The sequence below is a fragment of the Patagioenas fasciata genome, chromosome 7 (assembly GCF_037038585.1).
Source record: "Patagioenas fasciata isolate bPatFas1 chromosome 7, bPatFas1.hap1, whole genome shotgun sequence".
Lineage (NCBI taxonomy): Eukaryota > Metazoa > Chordata > Aves > Columbiformes > Columbidae > Patagioenas > Patagioenas fasciata.
In genome coordinates this window covers 10,610,564-10,628,739 of record NC_092526.1, presented here as the reverse complement: position 1 = coordinate 10,628,739, position 18,176 = coordinate 10,610,564, and the positions used below count along the sequence as shown (strand labels likewise).

General features: G+C 39.8%; 1 protein-coding gene across 1 annotated transcript in view; it reads right to left on the bottom strand.

Annotated features, from left to right (window-relative positions):
• Positions 1-18,176, bottom strand: part of OSBPL11 (oxysterol binding protein like 11) — a 37,856-nt gene that overhangs the window by 2,224 nt on the left and 17,456 nt on the right. The window contains exons 4-12 of the mRNA XM_065840625.2: positions 17,953-18,032; positions 17,365-17,547; positions 14,134-14,335; positions 10,130-10,275; positions 8,035-8,175; positions 7,020-7,518; positions 5,480-5,666; positions 1,874-2,056; positions 1,087-1,240 (exon numbers count right to left, since the gene is read on the bottom strand). Coding sequence (XP_065696697.1) covers positions 1,087-1,240; positions 1,874-2,056; positions 5,480-5,666; positions 7,020-7,518; positions 8,035-8,175; positions 10,130-10,275; positions 14,134-14,335; positions 17,365-17,547; positions 17,953-18,032 — 1,775 coding nt within the window. The remainder of the gene's footprint in view (positions 1-1,086; positions 1,241-1,873; positions 2,057-5,479; positions 5,667-7,019; positions 7,519-8,034; positions 8,176-10,129; positions 10,276-14,133; positions 14,336-17,364; positions 17,548-17,952; positions 18,033-18,176) is intronic.

Here is an 18,176-nt window from a genome sequence, read left to right as displayed (position 1 = left end):
AAGAAGCCAAGCGAGAAGCAAGAGGCAGCTACTCAGGATTTCCAGCTCTAACACAAGCCCAACTGCTTACCCAGAAAGTAGCTCAGGATTACATTTAAACATTTTCTGAGTAGACCTGCACTGTGGATTAGCAAGAGAATTTTACCTCTTCTAAATCAAGATACTAATTATACAAATATCTAAATCTGAGCTAATCATACTAACATGGCTTCAGAAAACAAAAAGCTCTATTAGAGCTAACAGACGGTCCCAAACCTAAAAAAGAGAGAAATATGTATATCTCCTTCTTAGCCTAAGTTTTAAAACCTTACTAGATCACAGATATGGGAAGAAAAAGAGGGGAAGTTACAAAACTGCAGTTTAACAGATGAAGCTTTCACTACAAGGAGAATATAACCTAATACAGCATGAATTTTAGCTGAGTCCTCCCTTCTTGCACGGGGCTCAGCAAAGCTCTGCACACAAGCAGGGTCTCGTCATCTGGATCACAAGGAAAGCCCCTTTCACAGTTATATCAGCAGCCCCCAGTCGTCTCTGGTAGGCTGCAGTTCGCCATGTTAAAGATCTTACTATATTATTGTTACTGAAATACAAGTTAAGCCACTGAACAAGTAAGATCCATCCAAAACATAACGTACAAGAACACAAAAAGTTCTAGGCTGAGAATGAACTGATGTTCCTTCTTGCTACCAGTAATATCTTGAGTTTGTTTGCAAACAACATAAGCAAAATTAATACCACTGATTATTTTCTTTGCGTATTTACTGTTACAGTCTACTTACATGTGCACACGTAAAGCTGTTTTTCCTACACCACTAGGAAGTGCTTGGTAAAATAAAGTGAATCACAAAATAGCCAAACATTTTGTTGCAATGGAATCAACAAACTGAAGTGTTTGTGAAGGGTGAAGTCACAGCTTTATATGTTTGGGAGTGCTCAGGTCACCTTGCTCCTATGGATCTCATGGATTTAGTCTATAAAATCTAAGGCTACATACTTTATTCTGACAGGACATAGATCCATGTGTGCACGTGCTCTCCTTAGAATCTGCCTCTGCCTTAAAAGGCTAACTGCTTGGGAACTTACTTCTTTAAGGAAGTATTTAGTACACCAAGGTGTTTCTGTTTCCGCACGAAGCCTCTCTTCGTTCCTCTGCTGTTCTTCAAGGGCTCGCTTGTGCTCTGTAGCCTTATCGATGTCTCCATCCCGCAGAGACTCTGTTACGTGCTGCCACAGCCTCCTACAAAACAAATCATTAACAGTTTTCACAAGTCATCTCAGCCTGCCACCTGGAACTACAGGATGGCCACACAGAGTTCTCACGGAACAGGAGCACTCCTCCCTCTGCTTCCATGTAATGAACCACCTCAGGCTGGTTTGAGTCCCAGCAGCACAGGTGGAAGAGCTCATGGCCAAGTCTCACAGCTACACGAGCAATCAGGAGCAGATAGAAACGGCTCTGACATTTTGGCTGCATCAATCTAACACCTCTTTGCACACCTTGTAGAGCTGCCATTTGAGTGTTAGTCAACAAGCAGCTTCTTGTGAGGACCTCCCTTGTCAGGAGCTGCCCTGCTGTGTAGCTGACGGTTAAAAACAAAACAAATAAGGAGTATCTGTTCTAGCAGACACTTTGCAAACTCATAAGACAACTCTGTCCATGAATAAGAGAGACAAGATAACCATGTGCTGGCACTTGTTTTTTGCATTTCTTATCAGGCACTTAGGTTTTGTTTTTAAAAAACTAAAAAATTAATATCACTGCTGCTAAGCACTATCCACAAATAATATCTACGTTTGCAGGTTTTCCCAGAGCATTCTCCAGACTGCTCAGGACACAAAAGGGTCAGAGAACAGCAAACACATACTCTACCTCGATTCAAATGGTCCTTGTTTCTCAAGGGGCCGGACTCGTTTTCTGGTCACAGACAGCTTTGTCAAGTCCACATATTTTGTCTCCCCGTTGCTGTAGGTGAACTCAAGCACGCTGTTCCACTCCCCTTGCACTCTGCACACCACCGTGTTTGTCATGTTCTGCTTCACTTCTCCTGTGACTCTAGGAAAGTAATTTTTATTTTAGAAGGCCATGGCTGAAAACGGCTGAGGACTATTCCTTGCATAATCACCCAACTTCACTCTGAACAAGTTTGCAAACTTGTCACACTGTCTTGAAAAGTGTTGGTTACTGGAGTTGCATTTGCACAGAGAAGCTCAAAGAGCAAAGCGACTTCCACTCGTTGCTCTAGTTCTCTTCATGTTACCCAGGAAATCCTATTTTTGGCTTCATCTTAAACTTGTTTCAAAGCTTTTAACAGAATTGAAAACGAAAAAGAAACTAACACAAGAGGGTTCGCATGTAACAAGCACTGATCCTTTCCACTTGAAACATCACATCAGATGCGCAGTTCAGGCTTAAAGCATAAAAACTAAGCTTTCTACCAAGAATGCAACTCACTACCTACTGGCACTTCACCTCACATCTTTACATCTCAATGTTTCCATATGTAGGTGGTCTCATTTGTATGTTGCTCACACAAGTAGCAGACACATAAGGGCAGAAAGCAAGGCAGGGAACAAGGAACCAGGAGAACTGCTCTCCTTCCCTGTTTCTTCCACAGAGACCTCTGCCAACAGTAAGATTCTAATAATGTCTAATATACAATATTTCATTCCAAGTGTTGCACAGATGCTCAAGTATCACCATAACTACACACATTGATGCATATTTTTCTTCTCAACATCAAGATCTGTCCAAAGACCTCCCAACATTCACTTCATCCTAAATGAAGGAGTAGAAGCTCACTGAGCACAGTCAGGCAAATTTCCACCCTCAAACAGAACTTTGCTCCCAGAAAGAAGAAACACAAGAGTCCGCAAACTATGCAAACAAGACTTGAGACATTCTCACTTGTAAGGTGCTGCAGTATTCACAAAGAACACTATTTCCAGCACCAGTTAAACTGCAACTACCCATACACAAGCTCTCTAAAACACACCACTGTCCAGCTCCCCTTCTCATGGTGCATCAGCACTCACACAAAGCACACATCACATCTCCTTTCACGCTCACGTTACATGCAGCTCATAACAGCACACCAGTTTTTTGGTTTGCTCTCGATCCCTTTGAACAGCTACGTGCAGAGAAGCAGAAAGCAGCTCTTCCGTGCCCCCCCGCCCACGCTCAGAGCAGGATGGAGCACAGGACATGTAGGTGCCTCTGATGCTCTTCCACAAGCATCAGCCCCTCCAGCTGTGTCTGCATCTGCCTGACCCCTCCAAGAAATATAAGCAATAAGACCAAATTCACATTAAACTATAAAGCGCTTTTTTTTTTGGTGGATGTTGACAAGTGTTAACAGTTCCTGAAAACAACTGACAGAGCAGGTGACAAGCAAGCAGCCTTCATTTCGTGTGGCTTTTTCATCCTGTGACTACCACATCTCAAAGCCATTGCAAGAAGTGGAGTCCTGCTCCCAAGAGATCTCTGAACAGACCAAATCCAGAGGATGTCAGAGACCAGCCTGTTCAGTTTTTGCAGTTACATCCTCACACGTTTAAGAGTTTAATTTTTCCAAGCGCCGTGTGGTTACAACACAACGCTGACACCGAGTATTTTAACGTCAAGCACAAAATTACTGTCTCTGCTCAAAGTAAACAAGTTATATCACTACTAATGTGAAGCATCAAGCTGCTGCATTGAACTCTCATTGCAACCTACGTTTCTTCAAGTTGCATTGCTCTGTGATAAACAACCATTCCCAGCATTGCAGTTCACAATATCTGCCTGAACTAATATTAGTGATAAAAACCTGCTAGCATTCACATGCAAGCTTGGTTTGATTGATACATGCCTAGCTGCTTGTCACCATCATCTTCTGTTTCACCAAAGAGGTGCAGGACCAAACAGCCACTATCCAGCTGAGGTCTAACAACAAGGGTCACTCTACCAAAAAAATAAATCTATAACGTTGCCATAGCAACTCACTTGCGCTCCACGTAACCATGACAACACGGCTGCTTCCCCATCAAGAGACTCTTTTGACAATGTCCAATCATCACCATGTCACATTTTCAATAGCTACAGTACCTTGAGCAGATGTGTCTTTAAAAAGCCTCTACATCTGTGACTGCTTTCAGAGACACAATAACAAAACAGTTCCCAAAACTAAATCACTGAAGTGAAATTGCATTCTATCGCTTGTTTTTCACAGTATGACAGGAGTTATTGCAAGGTGGAAGAGACACTGTAAGCAATGGAAACAAAAAAATCATAAACTACACATAATTTAAAATTGCCACAAGTGAAACAGAGCTACACGTAATACTTGTTTTTTCAGACGCCATTGGGATAGGGGAGCTATGGTTGCAATTTAAATTCAAAGCGTGTACAGGAATTTATGGGGAAAAGTGCTTTAAGATGGAGGTTTTGATGTTTGGGTTTTGCTCATTTGGTTGTTTTGTTTTGTTCTCCTTGAAGCCACCTTACCCTACCGTTTCAGGAAAAGGGATTTAGAGAAAACTGCTGATTTTTTGCAACTCGTGAGACCAATCCACATTTAAGAAGTTCTTATATTCTAGGCTGTTACGTATTTTATTATTATCTCTAACACATTTAATCTAAGAAAGGTTTAAACAAGCATTGTCTAGGAAACGGCTGAGAGCTGGAATAAGCTATTCTTTGTGCGATCACTACTTAATTTTCTCCTTCCTCAGTTAAATGTCTACTAGCACAAGGTTAATCTGCAGAGGTCTTTCTATAAAATGTCTAAAACCATCAATATTAGCGATTTTGCACTAAGTGTGCAGATACTTCCTAGAATCTGCTTGAAGTATCTTTCCCTGGATCATCTTTCTCTTACCTGCTAGTTTTTGAACATTCACACACGTGAATTACCGCTGCAAGAATATAATTTTTGCCTTTAAAACAAGGTATTTTTACTTAGGGATTTTCTATAAGTTGCTTAACTTGATAGTCTTATGCTTCTTATACAGAAATCCCAAGACAATAAGTAACAGAAGACTATTTACTAATGATCTCCGCAATGCAACGACAGCATGTGTTGCAAACAACATGCAAACCTTTAAAACAGCAAGATCAACCCCATTTCAAACAAGGAGCAAAGAGAAAAAACAGGAAAAATTAACCAACTTCTCTCAGTAATAAGGGAATCTGTGGCAGCCACAAATAAAACCCAGGAGCTCTGTCTACCCACTGGCTTGAACACATAGACAAAGATGGAATTTCCTTACTCTCTTTAAAGGCAACATGGTTTTTTTTCTTTGAGGATCACAAGAGATTCAATTTTTTAGCTATGGTATGGCTTAAGACCATAATAATAGCTCCAAGTATTTATAAACAGGAAAAGCCTACATTTTTTCAGACCATCCAATGAGAACTATTCAGCACACAGAACAGTATTCACACAGCTACTGCGGTTCTAGAGTGTGTGTTACAGGGGAAAAAGAAAAGTGTTCTCACCGATGCAATTTGCCACCATAGAAGGGCTTGGTGTGAAAGTTAATACTTGCAGAATATCCAGTCTTTGCACAGTTAATGTTGACTTTTCCTCCCAGTTCTACCCAGGGAACAGTTAAAATTGACCGAGCATATGCACAGGGCAGAGAGAATGTGTATTCTTCCCCATGTTCCAAAAGACTTAGGAGACCTGTGTGAAGAAATACAAGAATCCCTAAATCAGCACCACTTCAGAAAAGATCAAATGAGTTACTGAGACAGACAGCAAATACTACATCTGACTACTTTTCCTCATAGCTCCTCACATATATACACAAAAAACAAACACCATATACACACGAAATTGAAATTCATTACAGATTCAAGACACAAACATTTTCCTGAAATTACCAACCTGAATAACACGCATTTATGTTTCTTTTGGGAAAATACATTAATCCTAATAACATTGCTCTATGAAGTACAACATTGGGCTGTGCAATATACTTCTCAGTAGCAGGTAAAAGGGCTGGTCCCTCTCTTACTGATGGTTCCGGAACACAGCAGCATAAGACTTATGTTGCCAAAGTGAAATACCGAATGAACACCCTTACCTGCAGATCCTGAGGAAGGCTAATACTCCTTTTTTTCCCCTCCCTGTAACACATCTCACCCTATCTGAAGGCAGGTGGCAGATTCAACCCTTCTCATGGTACCTCTCTGCAATGATAAACCCAACTCTCTCCTAACAGCAGCTTTTGCAATAAATGTCAAGAATCTCATAAAAAAATAGAACTTTCTTTGGTTTTTTCAAGATGTTTCCACATCCTGTCACATATGCAGCAGTCACGCAAGTGCCCGGAATCCCCAGTTACTGGGACACGTACACAGGGGACACAGAACGGGAGATGCTGCCTCATCTCTCCCAGTGAACACTGGTACTAAATGGACATTATGGTGTAAGCGCAGTTACCCTTCTCCCTAAATGACCCAATTTCTGTAGTTCAAATCCAAACTTGGATAGTAAGATACATAAGTGCAATATATGCAAACTGAATCCCACTTCTATTCCATAAACATCTGGTGCAGATTAGTTTGCCTGATGCTTGTAAATTGATATTTACGAATTTTTCCAATTATAGTAACTGCCCTTTAGTTTAAAAGTTGAAGTTTTACTTCCAAATACAATCCTGATTTTTGGTAAAGCATAAACCTATCTAGGTTCCCCCCCCGCCGATATGAAAATTTGCTGTTTATGAGGACTTGCAGTATCTTTTGTACTTTGCCAACAGTAAAGTAAGAAGTCACTGAATAACTGTACATTAAGGTTTTCGGATCACAGAGACTAGAGGAAAAACAAAAGTACATTTGAAAAAAAAAAAGGAAAACCCACAATAGTAGTGACATCTCTTACAGGCAAATTTTTTTTTGAGAAGTCTTTGAAAGAAAACTAATGAGCAGTACTCACCTATATTTCCGCCAGAGGCATACAACATCAAATTTGCCCTCAAACTAATATTTTAACAGCTTTCTAAACTAAATAAAGCACAGAAGTTCCACTTACCCTCACCAACCATTGTCACTCCTATTGACATTCCTAAGAATTTACTTTTTGTCCAGACATGGGCATTGACAGACATCTTTCTCTCTACACACTCGGCGTAAAACCCTGAGACAGGAGGATGGTGGGACACTTGCTCGGCTACAAATTTTACTGTATAATAGTCCAGTTCTGTTTGGCCTTCCAGATCTTTAGAGAGAGTTCCTTGCTCCAAAGGGGAGTGAGCAGAGAAGTTGCTGCCAGCATCAGTGGCCACGTCGCCCTTCGGCAGCCTCCAGGAGCAGTGAAACGTTTCCCCGATGATGGGATTGTACGGTTTCTTTGCGATCGCTCCTTTGCGACCTTCGTGAAATGACGTGAGATAATATTCCACAAAGCGGATCATCCTCTCCTCGGGGGTAGTGCCGTTGGTGATTGCAATGAAGAGGTCTGGATGGGACATGAAGTCCGCGTACATCTCCAACAATGATCGCTTCTCTAAAATAAACGTGGGAAGAACCACCTGAAACAGAAGAAAAAGCCAGAAAGCTCTAGTTAAGTAAAACAAAGAAAAAAGACATTTTTGTAAGGAAAATTCTCAGGTGGAGGATTCTGTCCTGTTTTGGAAACACTTTCAGACCGAACTTTATTCTCCCTCTTCTAAAATGTGAGCAAAACACAGTGATCAGAGGTCCCAGAAAAGCAGTTTACAAAGAGAAAAAAGCCAAATAAGAAAGATAAAAACATGAAAAGGCTGTAGAAAACAACACAGAAAGAGTAAGGTGCAAAGGTGGGAAAGAAAACAGGCTATTATAGGAAAGCCAACAAAGAGAATGTAATAGAAAAGATATGGTCAGCTGCATTAGAGAAAATCCACCCCCTCAGCACATTGCACTTAAAAACCTGTGTCAAACTGGATCTTGAGACCTGAAGTTGTTACAGGTCACTATTTCATATTAAACTCAATATTACTCAATATGGCAGCTGAATTTAAAATGGTACTTATACTGCAGCCGGTTGTCACACATCAGTTACTTACTCTTGTTAAGTCCATGCCAAGTTTCAGCTGAGACAAGAGATGCAAGATAACACTGCGCTGCTCTTCCACTGCTCCTAGATCATCATCTTTATCATCACAGATATCCTCCACCTCCTCCTCGGGATTTATTTCTTCAGGTTCCTGCGATAAGAGTCATAAACATCAGCTCAAAGATGTGATAATATCCAGAAAGAACTTCATATTGTATTTATCTGTCCATGTATGAAGAAAAGACTAAAACTCCTGCAGAGAGCTACACAATGGAATTCACGCCCAAGATAAACAGTTGAACTGAAAGGGACAAAATTCATTTTGGAAGATTCAGGCTAAGTTTTCTCACCATTTTTCAGAAGGGTCAGGGGAGGAAGTAAAAACAAAGAAAAGCTTAAAAGCAAGTATGACCTGTTTTCCTGTAAATTTTGTGATCTAACATTATGGCAAGCATCTAATACATAGACAAAAATAGTGAAGCAAAACCTAGTTGGAATTCCAACCACCTCAGTAACACTCCTCCACCTCCGCCTGACTTCAGGCCTCCTAGTGTTGCCATCATTACTCCAAAGGCTACAGCAAAAGGTAGATCCCAATTGCTTACTGATGTGCCTGGTGACAAGCAACAAACGTATCTACAGGGTGGTCTTCAGTCTTCACAAGCTCTTAGTGTTGCTGCTAGTGCCAACATGTAATAGTAAAGGAAAAGTAACCTGGGAGTGGTTTTATAAAAACAACATACACACATGGGTTGTCTGTTATAACCAAGGCGCCCGGACACACTAGCAGAAATGATATTAGGGGTGTTTTATCAGCCACCACCCCGCAAGCAGAAGGTGGGACGCTTCAGGCAGCAGGGATGGGGTGTCCCCGGGGCTCTGCGCAGCATCCTCCTGGGGCAAACAGCTGGAGGGAGGCAGATGTGGAGAGGAGAGGCAGCAAATGCCACAGGAGAGCAGCGATACATGACCGCCTGAGCAAAGCCCTTCGGCCAGAGGCACCTGCCTCAGCTCAACGCAAACATGAACGCTCAAACCACCAAAACCAGGGGGCCGGGCCTTCACACGGAGCTCAAACCATGATGACAACTGCAGTATCACACAGGTGACTCCTTTCCGAGGAGGCTACACTGTTCTGCTATCATAAATAAGAGAGCTGAAATTATCTAAGGGGAGCCATAAGAATAGTCATATTTCAAACACAGACAATTATATACATTAAGCACTTAGACTCAATTATTATAAGGAATTAAGTTATTTCTTTGAAAGCTCCTGATTTGTTTCATTTTTTCTTTTTTTAATTTAGTAGCAACTACTCAGATTCATTTAAAAATCTATAAACTATAACAACTGAAAAAAAAAAAATCTTTGTTTCGATTTCACCATAAGATAGCACAGTGCTGCTGCAGAGACATAAAACAGCACGTTATCTTTTCACAGTGATAGTGTCTCATCCAAACAACTGTGTGAAACCAACTAGTGTAAAAGGAACGCAATTACGATTTGCTAGCCCAGTTAGGAAAACATGTTCTTTATCATAATCCCTGCTGGTTTTTTACTTTCATATTTTGTACTTGAAATCAATTCTGACAGTTATAATGATACAGACTGCAGCTGTATTTCAAGTAAACTAAGCCATTCTGAAGTGATGAGGGTTGCTCAGATGAAGAAAAACAGACACAGCAAGAGCTAAGGAAAGAAAGACAGGGAGATTTAATAGCTGGAGACTGGCAATTTTGTCTTTCATCTGCTTAGGCAGTTCTTGGGCCTATTTTGAGTGTCATACATTCCAGTCAGGATTTTGCACTTCAGTTTCCAGTTGTTTTTGGTCAAAATGCAAGGGAATACTGCTTGTTTCAACACCTGGCATTATCAGCCCAATTGGCTCCCACCACTTAACAGCCCGTTACAGAAAGCAGCAAAAATTACTGAAAAAGCAATCAGAAAGTTTCATTTATTGCAACTGTACTCACTCTTCCAACACAGCTAATCGAGAAGTGTGAAAAGATTTGTCATTAAATCATTTTCACAAAATATGATTGAAGCATTTATAGGTATTCCTCAAAATAATTCCCCACAGAAATGGGATGTTCACATTACCTTACCCTTGTTAGCTGGCAGGGCTCTGCAACGGGCTGCTCTTCTCTAACCGACGCTGCCTTGTTTATCTCTGCCGGGAAATTCTGCGCTGCTCCATTTTTGAAGTGGTTTGCCAGAGATATCTTCGGATCCAACCAACTGATTGTTGTTCCTGAAGCAAAAGAAAGTTTGCGCTGAAACTTGCTCATTCTCTGGAAGGTCAGCGAGTAGCAGTTTTCACAAAAGAACTATATATATATTTCTTTTTTTAAGGAATCAGCTGAAAGCAGCCAATTCCTGCTGCAGCCAATCCCTTCAGCAGCCACTAAACAAAGGTGGTGCAATGAGACACCACCTTCAGCGATCATTAGCACAAACCCTGCGATTGGTGAGCTGTAATACATGCAACTTGGACTGGAGAAACTAGTTGGTGTCATGAAAGGTGTAATCAGACACCGCAGGAAGAAGCCAGCACCACGGGAATGTTAAGTAACCCGCACATTTTTCTTTAACTGGTACCAAAATAAAAAGAGTCAGTCACTTATCAGGTTCTCAAACTTCTAGATGAAAACGAGCTACAGCAAAAGTTTTGTTGCCAGTTTTTTTTCCTCTGGAGAGGGTAACTTGTCTTTTTTCAGGTAAGCACACAGTGTTGAATAAATAATAGTTGCTCAAAAAAAAAAGCTGCAGGGCTTGGAAAGCTATTACCCAACTCAATGACTCCAGCGTCTCTAGTTACTTTCAGCTAATTTTTCAGAACGGATCGGGTTCCTCATTAATAATACAAACGTTCCACTCTTTTTCAAAGGCTAATAAACGTACAGGTGACTCCAATCCGTTTTTACTGAAGAATACACAAGCTGGCAAACCATCTTGGCCGGGTTGCAAACACAGAAATTATTGAGAAGTCTGAATTTCCACCACCACACGGCAGTTTCCTGTGCTCAGGAACCTACACTGAGGTGTCTGTTGTCTCTTCCTATATGTTCCACAACCCTTTTTTCAAGACATCCGTGACCTGGAACTAGGTCACACCCTCAACCACACAGGCCGAATAAGCTTAATTCAGATCAACAGCAGCATTTCTACCAGGAACATACTGGGGTGGGAAAAAAGCCCAGTTTTACTAATGGAACAAGACAACTTTTTCCACAGCAACACAGTTATTTTCATGAAGTCCATTACTCCTGAATCCATTACACAAAAAGAAACAAGAATCCCTCAGCGGTTTAAGCTATTTAAACAGAAGTTTCAGAGAAGTCAAAAAACAAGATGCTCAGAACATCACTGTCATGCTCACCTTTTTGAAAAGGTTTTTACTCATCTTTAAAACCTCTTCACGATACCTGTTTTCTGAGCTGTAACTTTCAACAAAATCATCTCTAACCACATGTTCTAGGCTGCATTTAATCCACATTCACTGCCTTAATATTAGCTTCGATTTAGCAAGTAGCCTCCCTTTTATACTCTATCAGCTACTACTATAATAACCCTATTTATTGTTAAGCTCTGTTTAATTTTTGCTGTTAAATTTAACAAAAAAAAACCCTTTTTTAAAAGTGATCTGTGCTACAAGTTGTTTCAATCTTTATGAGAGGACAGGATAGCACACTATTACTCCTCTTCTACGGGAAGATCATGTTCAAATCTGCTTTTGACTGTTGCAGGTAGCACAAGTTATTCTCTTGCGATTGCTTCCTTCCCCAAAAGTCTTCACCCATGTTTGTTAAAACAGTTTTCAGCATCTCCCCTCTGCTACAACACAGACCTCTGAGAATCCATAGTCTTCACTTTCACCATTTTTCTTCAAGAGTTGCAAATTGTTGTTACAATTCACCTTTATGATAACAAAGTACTTTTTTCTTTTAAATCCAGTACATTTCACCACTTTTGACTTGAATGTAGGTAAAGTTAATAGCTGCAACTTCCCTGTTAATCTTCTAAGTCTGTGATTTATGGTCCACCTTGAAGCTGCTGGAGCAGTATTTTCATTCTTCTATTTTTTTTCCTCTTTGAACAATTTATAGCAACCCAGCACTAATACGTAATTTCTAATCCTTGTTTTTCAAGCCTGACAAGCACTTGCCCAACGCGTTCTTAGCAGTCAAGTACCACTCCAACAGACCTTGAAATACTTTCTTTCTGCATCATGTTTAAATTCACATTCTGTTCGACAAGTCTCCTCTTCATCATCACTTCTTGCAGCATTTCACTTGGACCTAGCTGAAGTGTCCTGACCTGCTTTTTTGATCCTCAGAAAACTAAATAATGCTTTTATATGTTTTATTAGACAGAACAGTCTGTATTCAAGATTTTTTTCCCTACATCATTTGATGTTTTCCTATACTTCCATACAAAAATGCCTCCTGCAGCATCTGCATTAGGGTCACAAGCCTTTTCCATTCTCTATGACCCTCTGATGACCACCTAAAGACTCCAGCAGTTGAACCAGAAGAATAAGTATTGCTCCCAAGTGTGGAGGGAAAATCTAAGCTAAATAGACTTAAAAAGTTAACTCTGGCCCCAGTAATCCAACCTGCTGCTTCTCCCTGCTCTGTCCATCTCCCTATGACACCACCAGAAATCTTCAAGACTTGGACTTGTTAAAGCAATGTTTGTAGATTTGGCCATTAACGAGCAGATACCAACTGAACTGCAGTCAGATGAACTGAGCTTTTCCCTGAATGGTTAAAAAAAAATTAAAAATAAGACCCAAAAACACTCATCAAGGATAAAAAAACTCCCATCTTCTTCACAAGTTATTACAGTGGTGCTCATGGGTTCTACTTATTTCTCCTGGTACTAGTGGGTCACCTTAGTAAGACATGCAAAAATGTCAAAACAAAGAGACTTCTAAGGTGGGCAGAGTTCTTTCAGTGTCGGTAACTCTGAAGTTCAGCCAAAGATTTGGAGTGGTGCCATCCAGTTTTCCATTTTTTAAAAAGGTATTTTAAACTCAAATACAGCAAAAAAAAGTTAATCCATCCTATTCACACATTCTCTTTTAATGCCTGTGGTGATTTAAGAATCACAAACAATATAGTTTTAATACTTTTATACAACGTCTTTTTTCCTCTTAGAAGCTAAATTAATTACAGCTCTGAAATAATACGCACTGGCAAAGCAAGTACCACAAATATGATAGGAATATGGGAAAGATAAGGTAAGATACAACTTATGAGTGTATTTTGTTACATACTAAGCATATCTACCCCATCTGTTGTGCAAGAGAAGCATTTGAGAATCCTCAAAACCTTTTTCCTCACAAAAATCCACAAAGTAAACCCGCGAAAAAACAAAATCACAGTACGATGCAAAAGAATTTACAAACAGGAAAGAGCACATTCAGTTCAGTACACTGCACAAAAATGAGGTGGAACAATTTGCTTACAAGTCTGTTCTGGCCTCAGAATGGAACCTGACACCTTAGCCTATGTTTTAGACTAGGATGTTAAATCAAAATAAAAATACTAATAAATAAACACTTTCAACAATAACCTGTGCAAATATAGAGCTTTGTATTTTAATGCTTAACTAGAAATGAAACCTACACATGTGTAAATGCTTATAACATGTATGTAGTGTGTGGGAAAAAAAAAGTCAGAAGCATTACACTTGACGGAGCTGTACTGGACGCCACACATCATAGAGGCTGCAATCCCATAAAGTTCCCCTTCTACTATTACTGTTCCTGAGCAATGAGTTACATCCCAAAGGCAGCCACCTGGTTGTGGTGCCTTATGTACTTCATTCTGTTGCAAGATGCTCCACAACAATTAGATGCAACATTCATGCAGCTGCTGCCACAGACTTCTTGATAGAATAAGCAATAAAGAAAATACACCATGTGTATGGAGTTCTACCCAGCACCAGCAAGTCAGATTCCAGAAAAATTCACAAGAAACCAGACAGCTGGCACTTTTCTCTGCCCATGTGAAACTGGATTTAGTGGAACAATTATTTTTGCAAGAAGGAAAGGATTCAAAGTGTTTGTTGTAGAGTTCTGCTCTTTGTGAGCACCTGTACCCACCTGCTGGTAAAGACCCCTTTTGCTGAGAAGCATGTTGTAACTGGAGAATATGGAAACAGTCATTTAAGCAGTTCATGGTTGCCATGGAAGTTGCTTTGAGCATTAACAGGTCTTGATCCAAGGATGTAAGGTGACCGGAGACAGGAAGGCATTCTATGCTCCTGATCAAGTCTCTCTGCTGGCCCTCAGCCTGAGACATCATCTGTCAAACAAAACAGTCATTTATCAGGTGATGGAAGTGTGTTCAGTGTGCACACAAAGGATCCCAAATGATTTTATGACAATAATGAAATTACAAGATAACAGATGCATATAATGTTAACTGTACTTTTTTTTGCTACAGCTATTAAAGAGTCATTAAATGCATTATGAAATTCCCACAGCAATACACGGCACTTTACTGACAAGAAAAGAATATCAAAGTGCCTCCAAAAAAAATGAGAAAGAAGAATGTGACCATGGTACTTGCTGCAGTAAATATCAAACGCTTTCATGCTTGGTTGATAGTGACGCGAGGGGTGAAAACCCCACACAGTCTGTGTGAGGAGTAATTAAGCTCCGAGTTCTACACAGCCTGGAAGAAGATCTATGAGGTTTTACCTGTGGGCATCGAGATCTTTCTACTCCCTACAAGAAGAGATCCAGCACTTCAAAGGAAAAGACCTGCATTGCTCAGTCTGGCTCAAACCACACAGGATTCCCATTTATTGCCTGCACTGCCACCACATTTAGCATCACTATCTCACTGGCTACTTCAGAGGGGGATGAAAAATCAGCATATTGCCTGATTTTGAATCACAGAGATGAAAGCAAACTTCTAGACATGCTGGTCCCTTTTCTGGGAGTACAAACAGCATTAACTTAACTGGACAGTGCTACTCTGCAATTATTATGTGTTCTGGCAGTTAAATGAATTGTAAAAACAGACAATTAGCAGAGCAGAAAAATTATTACTTCACGTGTTTAACTGCTATGGCACTACTTAGTTTTTAAATTCACCATTCCTAGCAGTATCTTGATTACTTTTTTCAATACCTTTGCCTGCCTTCCTTCCAGGAAGGTTTTAGGCAATAAATACTTAAGCAATATCTATTTATCAAAGTCCACAGTAGGTATTCGGAACATTTTAGGGCTTGGCTACAGGCTGTGCTCTGGTGTGAATTTACAGAGCATCAGCTCTTGAGAAGCAGAGTTAACTCTGCACAGTCAGCGTCCACATGTCCCAGGAGCGACAGGGCAGAAAGTTAATAAGACAATTATGCAGCCTTGCCCACGCAAACACACCGGCTGCTATCGGAACATGTATCTTATTTTCTTTCTAGTCACGGACACAATATAAGTCTTTGTGTGCAACTCTTACTCCAATACTTTGAAAAACACTTCTGGAAAAAAAAAAAAAGACAAAAGAAAAACCACAGATAATAGTTAACAAATCACCACAACCCTTCTGGTGATTCTTCATTCTTAGTAATTTCCTATGTGGCAGCACCTAAGCACCTTGTTCCAGGATCAGGCCAGTGAGAATCCCAATGAGAGGACACAAGCCCCTGCTTCAGTGTTCCAGATCACGCACTCTCCTCTTTCCTCCCTTGAATTTGGAATGTCATATCACCATTTGAAAAGTCAAAACCTTATAAAGTCATTTCTGGAACATTACCTCACCTTGTCAAACACCAAAACACAACAGATAAGAGAAAGAAAAACTGCTAAGAGAGCTATTAGTACAAATTCTGTAAATATTGATGCCATATTCTGTATTGTTACTATTTTCATGCAATGGGTAGGAAAGTGCAAATATTTAAGTTTACCATATGTTGTAACTATTGTACCACACTAGTAAGAATTTTATCACAAGTAAGAGGCAATTTGATGAATGAAACAGAAAAGCAATTATCTGTAAAGCTTCAGTTTAAAATGAATTTGGAAGAGAAACTCCTCTTTCAGAAGATAAAGCAGATGAAGCAGCTCATAGAAAGCAAAAGCCACAGAAATGCCAGCTGAAGTTTTCCTGGGTACCTGACAGGACTTTGTATGTCTTTGCATTAGCACTATAGGAGACTTTACTGCTACTTGGGGGTACAAACAGGATGGCAGCAGTTACCCTTTGGCAAGACATGTCCAAGAACAGAGATTCACAGACTCTAAGATCTGAACAGGCAGTCACTTTGTCTATCTTCCTGAATAGCTATGCCACAGCACTTGATGTAAATCAAGGAACAATGACAATAACAGCAAACCACACCAAGGGAAGTGCTTTCAATATCAATTTACAGCGTCCCACTGATGAACGTAACACAACGCTCAGCCACATATTTTAAGGTTAATGATGCTTACAATACAGAGCACTCTTCTGCCCCAGTTGGTCCAATTTCAACATCTAACTATTGACATGTCATAAATCCTTATTTACTAAATCAAAGAGCTCTCCATTAGAAACTTATTTGTGCAAAAAAACATATCACACTACACTAATTACACTGCTAACACTAAAATATTCACTGATACCAATACTGCTATTAAGCAACACGGGTTTGCAATTCAGCAACATATTTTGGCTTAGTATGATCTTTAGATTTGCATGATCTACCCCATAAAAACTCACAAGTTAAATCAAGCAGTAGTCAGTCCATTCTGTCAAGATGGAAAGGTAATTATCTGGGTTTTTTCCAAAATACACTACACCTGAAAGTGTAATGAAAAAGTATGCTTCTGAGCTGCCCATTTTATTTTGCTCTCTTTTCAGTCACATCCATCCCTAGACAATTTGTCCATGTGAATTAGCAAACCAGAACATGGTATTAGTAGTATTCTTAAACATCAACCATGACTGATGCCTCCTTATTCATAAGAGATACAACTACAGCTTAGACAATTCTACTATAGCTTGACATGGGAAAAAAAAGTTTGTGATACAATAGTCTCACAGTATGTAACATTATACTTCCTTAAGGATACTCTTTGTCGCCTGTAGTGCTGGACTTGCAAGTATGAGGACATGCAAAATTCTACCTTGAGCATCAGGATATTACTGTGGAGTAGAAAAGTCATACAATATACACCACATAATTCTACAATTAGCCAAGGCTAGTGAGTTATCCTCACACAGCTACGAAATAGTTTAGGACATGCTACTAACAATATATCCGACTAAGAATAGCAGGTTTCTCCGCAACCTACAAATAATAAGACAGCTCTTTCAAAAGATTATAAGGTAATTTAAGGCATACAAACCTCTCTAACATCTACAAGGTGATCTGGCTGCATAATAGGAACTCTTTTTCCAGTTGGCAATCTGTGATGTCCAACACTGAAAAAGGAAACTGCATTTTGACTGGGTCTTCTTTGCACACCAGGAGAGTTGGCACTTCCTTGGGATGCAAGAGAGAAGCTGCGAGATTTCAGAGGAGGGTTGTTCTAGTGAATAAACATATTGAGAAACATTCATAATTACTTCCTAATTAACCAGCAAATATTCCAATTTCAAAGATCCAGTAGAGCAGTTTAATTCTTATCTTTTATACAGCAAGGACAGATGACAAAGCCTTAATAATGTACTAGTAGCAACTGCTAAATAAATACTTTCCACTATCTGCTGACGGTTACCCTGTTGTATAGTTTAATTTTGAACAATCTGTGAAATGAGATTTTTCTATTACAAGACAGCTATTACTCAGAAAAATGTTTCTTTATGTAAATTTCAAGCCCAACCACAGGCCCTTTTGTAGTATTTGTCTTAGATAGCAAGACAGTTGTATTCACAACTGTTTCTACCACAAGCCTAAACCATCTTTGCCCGCAAAAATATCAGTCGCACAATACCTTTCCAATAGCTTCCGTGTGATGCTGTGTGCATATCTGTAGTCTGCTAACCCAGTGTTGCCGTTCTTTAGCATCAGTAGCTAATAAAATCAGAACAAAAGGATTATGTAAAAGATGACATTTCAAAGTATGGGCAAAAAAGCCTGCTTAATTCTTTAAAATAGTCAGAAGACTTTTTTAAAATCTAAAACTTGTTCAGCTCACCTGTAATTGTATCATTAATT